We start from the raw sequence: 18,480 nt of genomic DNA on the forward strand, positions 1-18,480 counted from the left end.
CTGAGGGGGTGACGCTGATCCTTGGATGGGGATGGTTTTACAGATTTGTGTGTTGGCTCCGGTGTAGCGATGACGTCAGAGGTTTAGTGTCCAATGAGTTTTTAACCCTGTGGCTACTTTTCAAAATTCCAAATGTACGGGCTAATGAAATACTTAAAACATTTGTAACTAAGGCTTTTTGTTTAGATTAGGGCTTCACAATAAGATAATTACTCACAATAGGTTTAACGTTTTTGATCGTAAATAGTTTTATTTTATATAAGTTTATAAGATTAATTCATTCTTTTCAAATGATACATTTGCATGATCCTTTATTCACTTTTACCGTTTTTGAGTTAAACATAAACTGAAGTAGGAAAAAGGGACAAATGGCCAGAAAGTATACCACTCCCTGTCTTATCTGAAACCTGCTTAAAGGTGAAAACATTATCCTACAAACAAACAACTATAATTGATGTCATAATTTGTGCAGCTCTACTTAAAAGTATCATCTCCACAGGGTTAAAATAAAACAGTTTGCATTTTGGTTGTGCTAGACATGGATTTGAATGAACTGCAGGATTGGGCGTTGCTTGTCGTCAGCTCTGTGCGTCAAACAGCAAATTTAGCGGAGCCTTTTTTTCCCTCCATCCACATCTTTAAATATGCGTTTCCTCATTCCCTCTGTGTTCCTCTTGTCTCCACTCCTCTATTCATGTGTGTTCTCTGCTCCATTGATTTCCAGACCACAGCACACCTTATTCCGCTTTGCTTTTTCACTTTTAACTTGATTTGATCACTCTCATTTGTAAAATCTAAAATCTAAAATCAAAATCAAATACAAATGGACTGTTACTTATTATTACTTTCATGCTACCAATGAATCTCCAGGTGGCATGTCCAACAGTCCATTGTGTTTCATTTCAGTAAAATAGTGTAGCTGTATGCACTGTCACACTGACAACCAGTAAAGACACTTCACTGCTCTTGTCATATTTGTTTAGGTCATGTTTTGTTTTTGCCTCTAACTTGCATGTGTCCCTCCCCCAAACCCCCGCATTCTTTGTCTCCTGTCATTTGATCTTTTTCTCACATCGACTCGCTCCAGATGCCGTCTAACAACAGCATCCGAAAGCAGATTGAGACGCTGCAGGTGAGTTATCTGGTGTCGGTGACCTGCCTGGTGCTCCCTGTCGTTAAGGCTCCAGGTCCTCACCAGGACGTAGGCCAGTGAAGTTCAGCCTGTGTGGCTACAGGGGTAATGAGTTGGTCTCTGTCATGACAGTGAAGCGTTATCAGTGAAAGTAGTGAACGTTCACTTGAACCACTTGTAGCTTGTGATGTAGCCGTTGGCTTTTTTTTGTTGAGCTGGTTTGTGTTCATTAGCATTGGTGCTGACTTTTGTCAGATATTAGTGTCGATCAATGTCTGTGTTTAATAGGGATGCACGATTTATGTCAGCTTGGACAACAAAAACTTGATTATATGTTTCCAATTTTAATCAGGACTGATTATTATATACTGAAATATACTGAAGTTATGTTAATATCAAGCATATTTGGTATTAGGAAGATTCAGCTGTAATTACAAAGTGCATGAACTACATGACCCTTTGGGTGTTAGGGATTCCATGTCCAAAGGCTTTAGTCATGCAATAAAAGTAACTATTAGAGAAATATGGATTACAAATGTCAATATTGTGCATCCCTCCTTTTTTTACCAGACAGACTAGAATTATTTACTTTTTTGGAATCTGGTGCTTGTCGTCGTGTGGCCTGGAAGCGCTGCATTCAGTTTTTCTGTGCAAGCTGCTAATACGGCAACAGGCTGGCAGCAGCCATGCTACACTGTGCTCTTTTGTGGCAGAATACAGTATTTATGAAGTTGTTATATGTCGTGTGACAGAAGTCCTTTGTGTTCACGACACATTTCTTGTCAGTCTCCAGCGAAAATTTGTTTACCTTGTCTTTTAAAAAAAAATTTTTTACCAAGCCATACATCACAATAATTCAAAAATCTGAACTCGAGCAGCCCTCGTTGAAAGACTGCATTTGTTTGTGCACAGTGGTCGTGTGTTCAGTGTAACTGATTTGTTTATTTGTAGATGGAAAATTAAACATTGTTGCAGTGATAAAAAAAAGGAATTGCGAGTCTGTGGTTTGCAGTCCAGTGCAGCACTTTATCTTAAAATGCAAAGCTCATCCAATTCACATGAATGTTTTCTTGCTGTCCTTTATTCATCCAGGACCAGGTTTCAAGATGTCTGCCTCTGACATAATGCATCTGCCACCTGGTCCTTTTATGGTATAGCATGCTGAGATCAAGCCCTAGCATGTTGTACTCATTAGCTTTTCCACTGTGCCAACCCTGTGAGAGGTATCTGTGATAATCTGGGGGTTAGGGCCAGGCCACCATGATCTCTGTCCTGTAGCTGTGTCTTCGGAGTGAAGGTACCACTTTGACAGAACCATTTTACATTTTGTCGTTTTACGTAAAATTGTTCTCCATCACGATGTGGATAATCAGTGTTTTGCGCCACGTGCTAAGTGCAGTTTGGTTGAAACGGAAAACTCCAGCAGGCAATTAGGGTTAAGCTGACCTACGGAAATCCTTGCACCATGATGACATCACATGCTCTGTGCATTATTGCTCACAGTATGGCTCTTATGCAACACAGAGATCTTCCGACTCCCTCAGGTTGAGAACCACTGTTTCCACACTCAACATTATTTCTTCATACTCACTAAATAGTATTTTATTTCACTGATGAATGTCTTGCAAATACTTTGAGCTTGAAGTTTTGCGATCAAAAGACCACGTGGACTGTCTACCCTCAGATGCCCAACGCCCAGTGACTCATTAGATGACACTCACGCAGACTGTAAAACGATGGTGTCGTTTGTTTGTACACATTGTCGCGTGGCTTTGATATGTGTGACTTGAGTTTCTCCACACAGCAAACAGTCTGATCAGGTGGGTAATTAAATTGTCGTAATTAAATTGTGTGGGTCATATGATTCCTCTTACATTCACAGAACAAAGACCCCAAAATGTCCCGTGTCGCGCTGGAGTCGCTCTACAGACTGCTATGGGTCTATATCATCAGGATCAAGTGTGAGAGTAACACTGTCACACAGAGGTCAGTTCCAGGGCCGTACATGCATACACACACATACACGCACATACAATATCAAACCCAAATATTATTATTTTTTAAATGGCTCGATATACTTACTATATTAAATTCCCTTTTTTCTTTCTTTCTCCTCCTAGTCGCCTATTAAGCATCGTTTCAGCACTTTTTCCCAAAGGTTCCCGCAGCGTGGTGCCGAGGGACACGCCCCTCAACATCTTTGTCAAGATCATCCAGTTCATAGCTCAGGTAGGCTTAAAGCGTGATTCATTGATTTCAGAGCTATAACTAAATGTATACAGTGTAGTAACTGGTCTGTTTGGTCGTTGCCACAGGAAAGACTGGACTTTGCTATGAAGGAAATTATCTATGACCTCCTGTGTGTGGGCAAGTCTCACAAAACCTTTACCATCAATCCAGAGGTAAAGTACAGATGAGGCTTGTGTGTGATGTTTGTTACTGGAATGTTGGTGGAATCTCTCCTCTCATTCTCCCACCTCTGTTTGCCCGACCAGAGGATGAATATCGGTTTGCGAGCCTTCTTGGTGATCGCTGATAGCCTACAGCAGAAAGACGGGGAGCCTCCGATGCCCACAACGGGAATCATCATGCCTTCTGGCAACACCTTACGTGTCAAAAAGATCTTCCTCAACACCACCCTCACTGATGAAGAAGCCAAGGTCATAGGTAGGTTTTAATTCTCGAAAACTTCACTTTGTCAAGAAGGGGCATTTCAAGAACAGTTATGATACCGTTTGTGTCGTGTGTAATGGCACTCTGGGTGTTTTCAGGCATGTCACTGTACTACCCACAAGTCAGAAAGGCCTTAGATAACATCCTGCGTCACCTGGACAAGGAGGTGGGACGCTCCATGAGCATGACCAATGTACAGATGTCCAACAAGGAGCCAGAGGACATGATCACGTATGTAACTGTACATACACGCATACCTGTACCCTGATCCTTACAGTTGATCTGTGTGTGTCTGACCTATGATGGCATCTCATTGTTTATGCTTCAGGGGAGAGAGGAAGCCAAAGATTGACCTGTTCCGTACGTGTGTGGCCGCCATCCCAAGACTGATACCAGATGGCATGAGCAGACAAGATCTAATAGATCTTCTAGCCAAGTAATTCACCCTCTTTAGTCTTAATGCAGACACATCACTACGCGACATACTGTAGCTTTGGTCCCCCTTCACTTGTCCTCTAATGTCTTTGTCCCCGTTGACACCCTCACCTCCTCCAGGCTGACCATCCACATGGACGAGGAGCTGCGGGGTCTCGCCTTTACCACTCTTCAGGCCCTGATGGTGGATTTCCCAGAGTGGCGTGAGGACGTCCTCTCCGGCTTTGTCTACTTCATTGTCCGAGAGGTGACCGACGTCCACCCCACGCTGTTGGACAATGCTGTCAAGATGCTGCTGCAGCTCATCAGCCAATGGAGGCAGGCGGTCCAGAGCAGCAATAAGAGTCACGACGTACAGGTTGGTCAAGGAAGCTTTGGCTGTATTAATTTAATTCCTTGTGATATTTTGCATAGAGTGTGTTTGGTGAGTAAATTATTTTTAATGACATGTTTTCTTGGAACAGGGCTCCAGCAGTGGTCATTCGCTGTCCCTGGAACGTGTCCCTCCATTAGGTGTGCTGCATGTGGTGGAAGGTTTAGCTCTGGTGGTGCTTTGTAGCTGCCGCCCTGCTACGCGCAGGCTGGCTGTTAACATCCTCAAGGAGGTCCGTGCACTGCACACTGCACTGGGCATTGGAAAGGTAATAAGACCTACAATGCAGTCTAATCTGCATGAGTCTGCTGAGAGTTTGTATTGCGTGTACTCTGTTCTCTGAAAATTGTTCTATCTTTCTAAACCTCTCAGGGCGACGAAGAGTTGGCCATTGACGTAATGGATAGATTGAGTGCATCAGTTTTGGAGAGTTTCATTCATCTCACTGGAGCTGACCAGGTAGAAATCCCCCTTTTTATTTTCAGAATCGAGAAAAACCCTGCACAAATACTCTTCAGACTCAACTCGTCTCCTCCTCTCTGTTTTTCTCTGTAGACCAACCTGCTGTATTGTCCCAGTGGGATTGATCTTCAGACGCTAGCAGAATGGAGCTCATCCCCCATCAGCCACCAGTTTGATGTGGTGAGCCCATCGCACATCTGGGTGTTTGCCCACGTTACTCAGGGCCTGGACCCCTGGGTCATCAGCTTATCCAGCTACCTGCGGCAGGAGCACCTTCCCAAGCATTGCCCAACCGCCCTCAACTATGCCTGGATGTTTGCCTACACTCGTCTGCAGTTACTTTCCCCCCAAGTTGACATCAAGTAAGTTTTGTAAAGCCTGTCTGTGTCTGTTTTTATATCTTTTTAATTCTGTCTGCGCTTCTGTCATTGTGGGTGTTTTTTGTTGTAAACAGTCGCTCTGAGACAGTCAGGTGATAATGTCTTTTTGATGACAACATATTCTTTAATTGTGAACTGAAGACTTTTAATAACAAATACTGATAAGGCAGCCAGAACCTTTTTTTCTCTGGGACCAGAATACAGTGTTATTTGACACTTCTGATGATATGTTATTAATCTCTGACCTTTCTTATATGACCACCTGCAGTAGCCCCATCAATGCCAAGAAAGTGAACAGCCTGAACAGCAGCGACTCCTACATTGGTCTTTGGAGGAACTACCTGATCCTCTGCTGTAGCTCCGCCTCCTCCTCCATGTGTTCCTCATCCTCCACCTCTGGCTCCGTCCGCTGCTCCCCGCCTGAGACGCTGGCGTCCACGCCGGACAGCGGCTACAGTTATGATTCAAAGGTCAGGAGCAACTGCACAGACGACAGTTTATGGTTCAGAAGTTTGGAAGTTGTGCAGAAAATTAGGTAAACATAAGGCAATAAAGTCCAGGACTAGTTTAAGTCCAGTTAGTAGCAACTAACATTGAACAGGGGACTTTATTTTTATGTTTTTATTTTTGTATTTATATTTCAGCCATAACATTGCTCTTTCTGTGTCTGTCAATAGATTGTTGGCACTCCGTCCCCCTCCTCCCTCTTCAAACACATTGTTCCAATGATGCGCTCTGAGAGCATGGACATCACAGAGTCTCTTGTGTTGGGGCTTGGCCGGACCAACCCCGTGGCCTTCAGGTAAACAACACTCGACATGATCCATATACAACATATATATTTTGGTGTACCTTGTTAATATAGCACCTTTTTTTTTTTATTCATTTACATCTAACGTTCATATTCTCCAGAGAGTTGCTAGAGGAGCTAAATCCCATCATAAAAGAAGCTCTGGAAAGAAGACCTGAAGTAAGTGCTGATCATCAACAATTTTGAAACGTTTCTGTCACAGTTGTGTAATTAGGGAAATGCAATTTACGGAGTTACAATGCTGCTCTCTTAACTGCAGAACATGAAGCGGCGCAGGCGTCGTGACATCCTCAGGGTCCAGCTGGTCCGGATATTTGAGTTACTGGCCGATGCTGGTGTCATCAGTCAGATGTAAGTAATCCACGACTAATCTGTACAGTATGATAAGGGATTAATATGCACTTTTTAAAATATCTTTTTACTTCACTTTTCATTTTAAAGAGCCAGCGGAGGGTTAGATGGAGAGAGCCACTCACTGAACAGTACCCTGCTGGAGTATGTTGATCTGACCAGGCAGCTGCTCGAGGCTGAAAATGACAAGGACTCTGATACACTGAAGGACATTCGCTGTCACTTCAGTGCACTCGTGGCTAATATCATACAGAATGTTCCAGGTACTGCATATCTCTTAAAATCCCTAAACAGATTCTTATTTGCATCTCTGTCTAATGCTGTTGTCTCATGTATCACTTTGTTACTTGCTGTGTTCAGTGCACCAGAGGAGGACCATCTTTCCCCAGCAGTCGCTCAGACACAGTCTGTTCATGCTGTTCAGTCACTGGGCTGGGCCCTTCAGCATCATGTTCACACCCCTGGACCGCTACAGTGACAGAAATATGCAGATCAACCGCCATCAGTACTGTGCACTAAAGGTACACACAAACCCGTTAGAAGATAGACACTTTAACATCCATACTCACTGATAACTAACTAACCTTTGAAATGTTCCAGGCCATGTCTGCAGTGTTGTGTTGTGGACCTGTAGCTGACAATGTCGGCCTCTCCTCCGATGGCTACCTCTACAAGTGGCTGGACAACATCCTGGATTCTCAGGACAAGAAAGTAAGTGACATGTTACCATGTGAGCACGTAAAACTGTGTGTGTTTATAGGCTGACTGATTTATTGGTTTGCCGATATAAATCAGCTGACATGAGCCATTCACGGACATATAAGTATCGGCGTTTGTTTGCTCATATGTACCGATATGAAAACTTTTATGTTACAGAATAAACAGGTAGAAAATATGTGCATTTGTTGACATTTTACATGCATACATTTTTGTTAGTTCAAGTTATGTTAATGTAGGTGTATTTGTGTTTTCTTTTATAAATAGTTGTTTATGGTTAAATTGTAAAATATCAGGCCTCAAATGCATTTTTTGTTTCATAATATTTGGAATCATTGCCAATTATTATTAATCGAAAAAATGTCTACTGTAATGAAAGCATGATAAACTGTTAAAAAAAAAGGTAATGACTTATAGCATACCAGTAAATCTCAGTGGATGAATTTAATATCGGCAATCAACACAAGAACACAATTTTACTGTTATAGCATTTAGTGATGCAACCAGACTAAGTATTTACATTCATGTTCAGTCTGACTGAACTGTGAGACTTTCTGAGGTCAGTTATACATCGCAGGTTCATAAACCATGACAGTAGCACTACCCAGTGGTGGTCAAGATGTACTGCAAGATGTCAGCACCAAAAGAGAGTAGTTAAGATTAAAATTATCTCTTAATCCAAACATAATTAGAGGGTAAATCACAGCTCTTCTCAAGATATCCCACTTTTTCGGTTTTCTACACACTAAGTTTAAGATACGTCATGGGCTGATCCACAGCAAAGGTCAGCAAAATGTTTTTTTTGTTGCATATTCCATATTAGTAATCCTTTATTAAGTTACTTTTATGTTTCCACTAGTGTTTACTCTGTATAATATTAGATATTTTGAGAGATCCATGGCTAAAATGTAACAAGGATGTGTGCTGACTGTTAGAAGACGTGAACCCAAGGCTCTAACAGTTGCTTTGTGGTCTCGTCCAGGTTCACCAGCTGGGTTGTGAGGCTGTGATGCTGCTGTTGGAGCTGAACCCTGACCAGAGCAACCTCATGTTTTGGGCTGTGGATCGCTGTTACACTGGCTCCCGTCGTGTGGCGGCGGGCTGCTTTAGGGCCATCGCAAATGTCTTTCACAACAGGTACTACACATTCCGGTGCCAAATTTAACTTATTTTTGTGGATTTTCTGGTCTCATTGGGGCCATCTGGATGTATTTTATATCTTCTCTCAGGGATTACCAATTTGACACTGTGGTGCTGCTGAACCTGATTCTGTTCAAGGCAGCGGATTCTTCCAGGGACATCTATGAAGTGGCCATGCAACTGTTACAGGTCAGAACATCTGTCACATACAATTTGCTTTTATGCTTCTACTCTGTATATCACTGCTATATTCGCTTGAATTGTTTATTCAATTTTTTTTTCAATTGTTTATCTGAAATTAATAGATCTTGGAACCCAAGCTCTTCCGCTATGCCCACAAATTGGAGATCCAGCGAACCGATGGCATCTTGACTCCTCCCTCACCGCTGCCCCACCTGTACTCTGTGTCTTACTACCAGCTGTCTGAGGAGCTGGCACGGACCTACCCAGAGCTCACTCTGCCCATCTTCTCAGGTTTGCTTTATTCCAACACAGCTATAGTTTGATCAGAAAGTTGCTGTACTGAGTGGAGTTGTTCCACTAACTTGAAGGCCACAGCTTCATTAGCCTGTGAAAGCAGGGGCCTGCCCTTTGTGTGTTTGAGTCTTGGGATCAGCTTCAGTTACCAAATGCCTTCCTTCTGTCCCCACTGCAGAGGTGAGCCAGCGCATTCAGACAGCACATCCTGGTGGACGGCAAGTCATGTTGCATTACCTCCTGCCTTGGATGAACAACGTGGAGCTGGTTGAATTCAAACCTACTGCAAGGCGAGCAGAGGAGTGCGGCAGTGTGGAGGATGACGAGGATGCACACGAGCGGGACACCATTATGGTCAACAGCAGGCGCTGGCTCCACGGAGAGGGCTGGGGCTCCCCTCGCGCAACAACCATGGTCCTTAACAACCTCATGTTCATGACAGCTAAAGTGAGACATCACAGTCATATTCGTACTTAACATGGGTAAGATGGCGTCGTGAATGTTGATGGATTGATCATAAAATGGCTTTGTTTTTACAGTATGGGGACGAGTTTGCATGGTCAGAGATCGAGAACGTGTGGACCACATTAGCAGACAGCTGGCCAAAGAACCTCAAAATCATTCTGCACTTCCTCATCAGTATGTCAGGAGTTAACAGTGACCCCAGCCTCTTGCCCTATGTAAGCCACAGCACATTGACACCGTGCTGCGTATCGGTCATATCTTCATGTGCAGCGTCTGCCACGTATTGTTTTTGACTGTGTTACACGTGTGTCTGCAGGTGAAACGAGTGGTGGTTTACTTAGGCAGGGACAAGACTATGCAGCTGCTGGAGGAGTTGATGTGTGAGCTTGAGCTGACTGATCCTGTTAGCTCAGCTGTTACTCACATGGACAACCCCCCCTACTACCGCATCACCTCCAGTTACAAGATCCCCTCAGTCACCTCAGGTTAATGATTACTAGAAATACACGGTTCAAGTTCACAGATTAGGATTGTTGCCAATCCTAACTAATGTTTTGTCACCATGTGATAGTCAATGTTTTATGTCTGCTTTCTCAGGAACAACTTCCAGCAGCAATACCATGGTGCCAGGAAATGATGGTCATCATGACAGCAAGATCAAAGACTCTAACATGGAGGACAGGTACCAGATAAACTACAGCACTATTCTAATGTTGTTTGTATAAGATGGGAAGTAATGGGAGTAGACTGGTCTCTGTGGGGTCTGCTACAGCTACAGAAGAATTCCTCCATCCTCCCAGTTCCATCCTAAAATCCAATATAAGCCATCCCGAAATTATGTGGACCATCCCAGATATTAGGTCTTTGTTTTTCGACATTAAAATTTCGAGTTAAAATCATTCAAAGTGAAGTTTATGATGAATAAAACATACAAATGACTAGATGCTCAGATTAGATTGTCTGGCTCTGCTGTGCAATTTCTTGATTTGAAAATAATAGTATACCACTGCAACAGGGCGGTATTATCAATGTTGACGGTCAACATCGGCTGTGACGTTTGTGTGTGTGTGTGTTGTCAAAGAGGTTTAGAAAGAACAGTTTGCATTAAACAAAATGTTCAGTTTCTCTTTTATCTTTTTTCACTGGTATCAGGGATGTATTTTATTTATTAAAAAAAGAAATCAACCATTGTCCCATATTTGTTCCAAAATTAATTTTACACCCTCGCTGACCTTTTTTTCCCTGGCATTAAGATCCAGCCCTGAGTGCACACTCTGCAAACAGTCCACTTATTTAAGTAATCATTGACTAGTACTAATAAGTATCTTTATGTACCCAACAATATGTTATGTTCAGTCTAAAATCTTTTTGTATGTGTGTTGTTATTTCTTTTGTGGAGACAGTTGAACTTAGAATGCCCGATTGAATTTTTATTTGATTTAGAATTAATTCAGATAAACAATTTAGTTTCTCAGGTTTATTTTAGAAACATCTTAGAGAGACTGATAGCTATGAGGTGAGATCCTTTTTTTAATTGAAAGTATTTGCTGATGCAGTGGACAAGTTAAAAGTTGTTGGCCAAGGGCAACAAACCTCACTGCTGGCACTGTCCTTTTCAATCGAGCGTGTCCGTTTCGCAGTTACGCCCACCTGGACATCTACAGCGGTCTGAACAGTAACCTGAACCGCCAGCACCACCGTCTGGAATCTCGTTACAGCAGCAGCTCAGGAGGCTCCTACGAGGAAGAGAAGAGTAAGAACAATCTCTTTGCACCCCTCCCACTTAACACAGTCGCAGTGCGTCTCTGATAATCTTGTCCCTTCTCCAGGTGACTCCATGCCACTTTATGCTAACTGGCGTTTGAAAGTGATGGATCACAACAGGCCAGAGCCTCTTCCTTTCCCTCCGACAGGAGGCTGCTGGTCTCCGTTGGTGGACTATTTGCCAGAGACCAATGCCCCTGCTGTTCCCCTCCACAGGTACAACAAACACCACTTTGAAATCCCTCTTTATTATATTTCAGTTTTCTTCGCCTAAGTCAACCCTTGTTTTTATTTCCTTTTTTTTAGATGTAACATTGCCGTCATTCTGCTGACAGACCTCATTGTGGACCATGGGGTCAAAGTGGAGTGGAGTGCCTACCTGCACCTCTTGTTACATGCAATTTTTATAGGTTAGTTGCTTCCTAAATGTTTTAAAATCAGTTTGTGGTGTAGGACTGAGTTCAAGTCATACTTCATTACGGCTCTTTGTCTGGTGCGTCTTCTTCCAGGGTTTGATCACCAGCACCCAGAGGTCTACGAGCACTGCAAACGTCTACTGCTCCACTTGCTCGTGGTCCAGGGAGCAAATAGCAACGTTCAGTCTGTGGCTATGGTGCTCTTACGCAACAGAGACTACAACGACCCAAGGGTCCTGACTGTGAAGCCAGCGGCTCCAGAGTTGAACCTCACAGGTAAGTTTTGCTGAGGAGCTTAGAATCGGAAGAGAAAAAGACAATATAGACCCAGAGAAGTGTTGTTTATCTGAAGGAATTTGAGCTGATTCTTCACCAGCTGTTGGGCAAGTAACAGAAATGTTGCACATACTGATTTGTTGTGTTGCCGAAGCAGATCGCTGTGTGGAAGCAATAATCAAGTCCCACAGAGGCACTGAATGTTACAACTTAATATTTATCATATTGAAATATAAACCTGTACTAAAATAAAAAACAGCTTCATAATTGGACACTCAATTGAGAGAGATGCCTCCAAAGCGCGTCATGCAGCTCAATGTGTCTTCCAACTGTTTATACAGGAGTGCAAGAGTTATTGCCAGACTGTCAGCCATCACCTATGACGGACTCCGGCCTCAGCTCCAGCTCCACATCCTCCAGTATAAGTCTCGGGGCGGGGGGTGCTGCTCTGCCCCACCTCTCCCCCTCACTCCTCAGTGAGGTGGATGTCACTGCTGAACAGGACGAGAAGGCCAAAGCGCTCATTGAGTTCATCACATCAAGGTCAGAAGACTCTGTTTCATTAAAAAGAGCATTTCCTAGAAAAATAAAAAAATGTTTGCATTTAAGCTAGTTACAACTTGTAAGACTGCTACTTCTTGTAACTAACTAACTTAGTCTGATGTTTTATCCAACATGTATCAGTATTAACCATTAAGATGAACCACGTTACTCATTCTGTTCAATTACTGCATTTGCTTTCATGCTTCCAGCAGTGTTTGAGAGGACTGGGTATTTTTACTTTGCATGGGTTTGGTTTTGGGGTTGGTGTCATTGACTTATTTTGCCTGGTTTAAATAACATAAAATGCTTTGAGGTGTGGTGTGATTCTGTAGCTGTAACAGGTCGCATGGCCTGACGAGTGTTTGCTCTTGCCTTTTAGGAAGAGGGGCCCACTTTGGAACCATGAGGATGTATCGCCCAAGAACCCCAACATCAAGAGCGCTGACCAGCTCAGTGTTTTCGTCCGACACGTCGTGACTGTCTTCAAAAATTCCCAGTCAGGTCTGGTTGGTTCGTACCCGCTTGTTTCCTGACATTATACACTTCAGTCTGCATCACCGCGTATATTTTGGAAAGGTCAATTATATTCCCATATGTGCATGTGTGACCCTTCAGGTTTCCAGCTCGAGCCCTTGCTGAGTGAAGTAGCTCTACAAACAGCTCTGTCTTGTCCGTCTCGCCACTATGCTGGGCGCTCATTCCAGATTTTCAGGGCACTCAAACAACCTCTGACTCCGGCGACGCTGTCTGACATTCTGTCTCGACTGGTAGAGACAGTAGGCGACCCAGGAGAGGAGGCTCAGGTCAGGCTTCATGGTCCTGCTCTGCAGTTCTTTAATATGTAACATTAAACACTAGTGGTCAATGTACTTAGATACCGAATGATTCTAACATTTACAGATGTTGGTTACTTGTTAATTTCCGCTATAACTGTCACTGTTTTGTATTTTAAAAATGTATATTATCACTTTGTCATCTGACTTGTTATTTGAAAGCGCTCTTTGATTTGATAATCTAATAATATTACAATCTGGTAAAATGTATATTTTTTTTACCAACATTGTAACAAAAGTCTTTACAATTTAAATTGTACCTGCTTTAAACCCAGTTGTTGTCAGTAACATTCCCCTCATCCAGTCTGATACGTTTCACACTGAACGTGCAACAGTGTCTGGTACATAGATCACAGATAGATTTATAGATATTTTTTTTTGTCTCTTCTCTTTAGGGCTTTGTCATTGAACTACTCCTGACTCTGGAGTCAGGCATTGACACACTGGCAGATACAGTCAAAAACTATGACCTCCTCACTGCCATAGCACAGTAAGTCCTTCTCCTCATAACCTCACTATCATTTCACTGTGTTTGACTCGGCTTGATTTTTCTTTCTTTTTGTTGTTTTTTATACAGAACCTCTCCCCGCGATCACTTGTTCGGGCCCAAGTTTGCTGCGAACAGAAAAAGCACAGGCCAGCTGAACCTGAACACTGGCGGCCTGTTCCATTATGTCCACACACGCAGCAACTCCCTCCGGGCCAGCCTGATGGCTGAGCGGAAAGGCGACAGGCGCAGGAGTAACACCCTAGACATAGCCGACCGGCTTGGTGGTAGCCACGGCAACCTGGCGCGCACGCGGAGCTTATCGGCACTGGGTGGGGGAGGGGGTCCAGGGGGGGACGCCATCCCCCCCGTGGACCCTTCTAACCTGATGGCCACCGTGTTCTGGATCGCTGCGTCATTGCTCGAGTCCGACTACGAGTTTGAGTACCTGCTCGCCCTGCGGCTGCTGAACAAGCTGCTGGGCCAGCTGCCTCTGGATCGCGCAGACAGCAGGGAACGTCTGGAGAAGGTCCAGGCCAAGTTGAAGTGGTACAGCTTCCCTGGTCTGCTTCAGCTCTTCCTCAAGGGCTTCACCTCCGCTTCCACTCAGGAGCTCACCATCCACCTTCTCAGCAAACTCATCAGCGTCTCCAGACACACGCTGGTAGACCCTTCACAAGTGGCAGGTAAGTGTGAAGGAACATGCTCACTGCGGATTTAATACTGGTTTATGTATTTTAAATATGAATGAAAAACATTGATAGCTAAAAAAAAAATTATTTGACTCTGTATGACAAACCTTCTACCAACTTTCTTTGTTCTCACTATTTTATTCAGTACTTACTTTTCAAATGATGTGACTCTTGATGTCCCTCGACATGTCCGCAGGTTTTCCTTTGAACATCCTGTGCCTCCTACCGCACCTGATCCAGCACTTTGACAGCCCGACTCCTTTCTGTAAGGAGACGGCGGATAAAATAGCCAAGGTGTGTGCAGAGGAGAAGTCAGCCACTCTGTCCAACTTGGCCCACATGATGAGCCTATACAGCACACACAGCTATTCTCGTGACTGCACCAACTGGATCAACGTGGTGTGTCGCTACCTCCACGATGCCTTCGCCGAGATAACCTTGAACCTGGTCACTTACTTGGCGGAGGTACGTGTTATAAGGATTGAGCATTTTTGCTCTTTGCTCACATATGGTGAAGTACAACCAGTAAACAAGTGTCCGTCTCTGTCTCTCAGTTGCTGGAAAAGGGCCTTCCCAGCATGCAGCAATCCTTGCTGCAGATCATCTACAGCCTGCTGAGTCACATTGACCTGTCAGCAGCACCCGTCAAACAGTTCAACCTGGAGATCATGAAAATCATTGGCAAATATGTTCAGGTGAGCCTTCACTTACTTATTAGTACACATGTTTTTCTGATGAATTGGCTACATTGATAGAACTGAACTCTGGGTCCCTGCTGTGGTTTTGCTCTTACACAGTGTATATGCTCTTGGGTGCAGTTTGCAGTGTGTTTTCACATAGGCTGAAGTATGTGTTTACTGGGACGATCTGCTCTATAAATAGTATCACATTTGAGGCTAAGAAAGAATTACATCTCTTATAGGGTCTTTGATGCAGCCACAGCTCTTTATGGAAGCCTTTTACCAGCCCTGAACCAGGGCACTATATGCTTCTCACTCTCAACTGTCTCTGACAGCTGTTACACCATTGTTATTATTGCCTTAGGCCAATTCTGCACTGGCTTACTGCCAGTGTTGCCTTGTATGGATGGCATTGTATTTGTGCGTGTACAGTATTTCATCGCGTGCATACTGTGAGTTGTATTTGTTTGGAGGCCTTTTAAGATCCCCTGATATGTATGGAGGCCATACATCGTAGAAAACGGCACAAAATACAAATAACTGCTGTGGGTAGGGAATGATTTGGCTTTCTGAGGGCTGATATGCCCTTTGACATTCACACATTCTAAAGAAACACCTACACAGCCTGATATCTCACAATTACATCATTATTGCTGCATTTGTGTTTTTACAGAGCCCGCATTGGAAGGAAGCCCAAAACATTCTGAAGTTGGTGGTGTCTCGCTCAGCCAGCCTCGTTGTCCCCGACGACGTGCAGCGCTCCTACAGCACAGAATCTTGCGGCTCTCCAGAAATTGCCTTCACGCGCATATTCAACAACTCTTCCAAGGAGCTGCCTGGCAAGACTCTAGACTTCCACTTTGACATCTCAGAGGTCATTGTCTGCTCTCACTCTAGCATCTTTCAGCACAATGGTCTTAATGTTTTCACTTTATGGAAATTCTTTGTGGTGTTTTATTGCCAACTGGTGTCATTTGATTTTATAGACGCCAATCATAGGGCATAAATATGGCGATCAGCGTACCCCAGCAGGCCGAAATGGAAAACCGCAGGTGATTGCTGTGACTAGGAGTACCTCCTCCACATCGTCCGGCTCCAACTCCAATGGTCTGGTGCCAGTAAGCTGGAAAAGACCTCAACTCTCCCAGGTATCTGCTCAAACAGGCACAAGGCGCAACACTGTACTAACTCAAACCTGAAGGTAGGAGGCAGCAATCGCTCAAGGTGAAGCTTCACCAGATTCAGCTCTGACCCGTCTTTATGCATGGACCAAAAACAACCAGCTAAACTAATCCTCTTAACTTGACCGATCTCAAACAGAGATGGAATCCGGACAAATTTGAACAAAAAGCGCAAACAATTTTTTTATTTTTGCCACACTATCTGGAGCTGATTTTAATAATACTACATTGTCAGAATAGCACATTGTGTATCTATATTCCCAATGTAACGGGGATATCAATGTAAGTTTTTGCGTCTTTTTTTTCACTTGTTTAACAAGTGAACTATACAATAGCCATAAACACAACAAACGCTTAGATAATGTGAAAGATTTGTCTTTATTTCATTCTTACTTTCTCACTTCGTATTAGTTATGGACCTGCTGTTGTTGGACTTGGAACTAGTGCGTGCATTCTATGTTGTAACACTTGTGAAACACTAAGAGACAACTTCATAATATCATTTCATTTCTGTTTTCTTGTTACAGAGAAGAACCAGAGAGAGGCTAATGAATGTCCTGTCATTATGTGGCCCGGAGTCTGGCATTCCCAAAAATCCATCTGTAAGACTCCTCTCCTACTCTAAAGCCTCAGACATGGTCTCTGTACCTTCACTGTCAAGAATACTGCTGCCTTGGTGTTATTCCTGTTTTCTTTGTTTGTGTTTTTTTTTTTAGCTTTCTGTTTGAATAGTTTTTTATAGACATACAACTTCATTGTTTTTATACTACAAGACTTCCATTTCCGTCCTTCCCATGCAGGTGGTGTTCTCATCCAATGAGGACCTGGACTCTGTGGACCAGCAGACCAGCCTCATACCCACAGTGGAGGAGGTGGTCCGAGAGGAGGAGCTGCAGGGAGAAGACACGGGCAGTGAGCAGCAGTTTGGTGTCTTCAAAGATTTTGACTTCTTAGATGTGGAGTTGGAGGATGCTGAGGTGAGAATTTATAGTAAATTTGAGTCACAAACAAAGTTGGAAAATGTATGAAAAGCTATGTTGTAATTTTATGACTATTGAAAGATAATAAACTGAAGGAAATGCGGGTGGGGGAGCATACAGTTGGTGGATAGAATCTCTTTGTCTCTTCATCATTACTCTTTACCATACTATATTTTGTCGTGTTGTTCCAGTTTAACAACATTTATGTCTTGTTTGTCCAACGTGCATCCTATTTGCCCTGACTGGTTTTGTAACTGTCTTCAGTCTACTAACACACTTATTCCGTCTCTTCTCTTGCCACAAGGAGTTGCAGGTAAGTGTGAGGGCTGGAGAGCTTCTTAGAGATGTCGTCCTCTTGCCCGGATGTCTCTCTGTGTTGTCACCTGATCATGTGCTGTTGTCCTCCTTGATTTGAAATCACTGTTGCTGTGTTGTGAACCCTTACACTGTTATAGTTTTAGAACATTGCTTCATTTACCATCCCAAAATGTGGAGTAATTTCATCTAACCCACTTTCATGCATATGTTTATTTATTTTTTTTTAATCCTAAGTTGTGGAATTCTTTTTATGTCTTGTGTTCTGTTTCCTTGATTTGTAAAAAAAAAAAAAAAAAAAAAAAAAAGTCTGCCCCAAACCCTGCTCGTGTGAGCTTTGTGTCTTACTGCCTTTGCCTTGGTTGGCCTGCAGGGGGAGAGCATGGACAACTTCAACTGGGGGGTGCGTCGTCGCTCCCTGGAGAGCATGGACAAAGGGGACACGCCGTCTTTGCAGGAGTGCCAGTACGCGGGCAGCACGCCGAGTCTCAACCTCACCAACCACGAGGACACGGATGAATCGTCTGAGGAGGAGGTACTGAGTGCTAGCCAGATTCTCACCCGCTCTGGCCTTGTAAGTCTCTAATTAGGGCCCCACCCCCCGACCCACCATGCTCCTCACACAGCCCGCTGGCATGGTGTGTGTGTATGTGTGCTGAGCTGTACCTGCTGCCAGTGTGGACAGAGGCTAGACGCTTGCTTCTTCGCTGGTGGTAGATGCCCCCTTCAGACCTTAGCCCAGCCCCTCTTCCTCTGACTGCTAGATTAATGCCACTGTCCCCTCTTATACTTCTTTTTATTTTTGAAATAGGTAAGTACAGTGTAGGGAGATAAAAAAGAAACAACAACAAAGGTTCACTACACAATTTAACAAGATAGAGCTTTGATAGTCTTTAT

The 18,480-nt window shown here is 43.7% G+C and overlaps 1 protein-coding gene across 19 annotated transcripts in view; it reads left to right on the top strand.

Annotated features, from left to right (window-relative positions):
• Positions 1 to 18,480, top strand: part of fryl (furry homolog, like) — a 60,152-nt gene that overhangs the window by 29,783 nt on the left and 11,889 nt on the right. For 11 of the 19 annotated variants that reach the window (XM_035646801.2, XM_035646800.2, XM_035646805.2 and 8 more), the window contains 41 exons: positions 1,088 to 1,132; positions 3,015 to 3,118; positions 3,253 to 3,361; positions 3,448 to 3,534; positions 3,628 to 3,799; positions 3,904 to 4,036; positions 4,134 to 4,241; positions 4,361 to 4,598; positions 4,705 to 4,881; positions 4,986 to 5,072; positions 5,169 to 5,437; positions 5,724 to 5,925; positions 6,133 to 6,257; positions 6,368 to 6,425; positions 6,526 to 6,617; positions 6,708 to 6,880; positions 6,978 to 7,138; positions 7,218 to 7,328; positions 8,317 to 8,471; positions 8,564 to 8,663; positions 8,780 to 8,948; positions 9,130 to 9,398; positions 9,491 to 9,631; positions 9,733 to 9,901; positions 10,014 to 10,098; positions 11,057 to 11,169; positions 11,246 to 11,396; positions 11,487 to 11,590; positions 11,690 to 11,872; positions 12,214 to 12,415; positions 12,795 to 12,925; positions 13,031 to 13,218; positions 13,644 to 13,738; positions 13,826 to 14,421; positions 14,624 to 14,892; positions 14,982 to 15,122; positions 15,781 to 15,981; positions 16,094 to 16,255; positions 16,816 to 16,890; positions 17,089 to 17,265; positions 17,957 to 18,157. In XM_035646801.2, coding sequence (XP_035502694.1) covers positions 1,088 to 1,132; positions 3,015 to 3,118; positions 3,253 to 3,361; positions 3,448 to 3,534; positions 3,628 to 3,799; positions 3,904 to 4,036; positions 4,134 to 4,241; positions 4,361 to 4,598; positions 4,705 to 4,881; positions 4,986 to 5,072; positions 5,169 to 5,437; positions 5,724 to 5,925; positions 6,133 to 6,257; positions 6,368 to 6,425; positions 6,526 to 6,617; positions 6,708 to 6,880; positions 6,978 to 7,138; positions 7,218 to 7,328; positions 8,317 to 8,471; positions 8,564 to 8,663; positions 8,780 to 8,948; positions 9,130 to 9,398; positions 9,491 to 9,631; positions 9,733 to 9,901; positions 10,014 to 10,098; positions 11,057 to 11,169; positions 11,246 to 11,396; positions 11,487 to 11,590; positions 11,690 to 11,872; positions 12,214 to 12,415; positions 12,795 to 12,925; positions 13,031 to 13,218; positions 13,644 to 13,738; positions 13,826 to 14,421; positions 14,624 to 14,892; positions 14,982 to 15,122; positions 15,781 to 15,981; positions 16,094 to 16,255; positions 16,816 to 16,890; positions 17,089 to 17,265; positions 17,957 to 18,157 — 6,528 coding nt within the window. The remainder of the gene's footprint in view (positions 1 to 1,087; positions 1,133 to 3,014; positions 3,119 to 3,252; positions 3,362 to 3,447; positions 3,535 to 3,627; positions 3,800 to 3,903; positions 4,037 to 4,133; positions 4,242 to 4,360; positions 4,599 to 4,704; positions 4,882 to 4,985; positions 5,073 to 5,168; positions 5,438 to 5,723; positions 5,926 to 6,132; positions 6,258 to 6,367; positions 6,426 to 6,525; positions 6,618 to 6,707; positions 6,881 to 6,977; positions 7,139 to 7,217; positions 7,329 to 8,316; positions 8,472 to 8,563; positions 8,664 to 8,779; positions 8,949 to 9,129; positions 9,399 to 9,490; positions 9,632 to 9,732; positions 9,902 to 10,013; positions 10,099 to 11,056; positions 11,170 to 11,245; positions 11,397 to 11,486; positions 11,591 to 11,689; positions 11,873 to 12,213; positions 12,416 to 12,794; positions 12,926 to 13,030; positions 13,219 to 13,643; positions 13,739 to 13,825; positions 14,422 to 14,623; positions 14,893 to 14,981; positions 15,123 to 15,780; positions 15,982 to 16,093; positions 16,256 to 16,815; positions 16,891 to 17,088; positions 17,266 to 17,956; positions 18,158 to 18,480) is intronic. The other 8 variants (XM_035646793.2, XM_035646811.2, XM_035646799.2 and 5 more) reach the window with 4 other exon arrangements.

Source organism: Scophthalmus maximus, chromosome 13 (genome assembly GCF_022379125.1).
Source record: "Scophthalmus maximus strain ysfricsl-2021 chromosome 13, ASM2237912v1, whole genome shotgun sequence".
Classification (NCBI taxonomy): Eukaryota; Metazoa; Chordata; class Actinopteri; order Pleuronectiformes; family Scophthalmidae; genus Scophthalmus; species Scophthalmus maximus.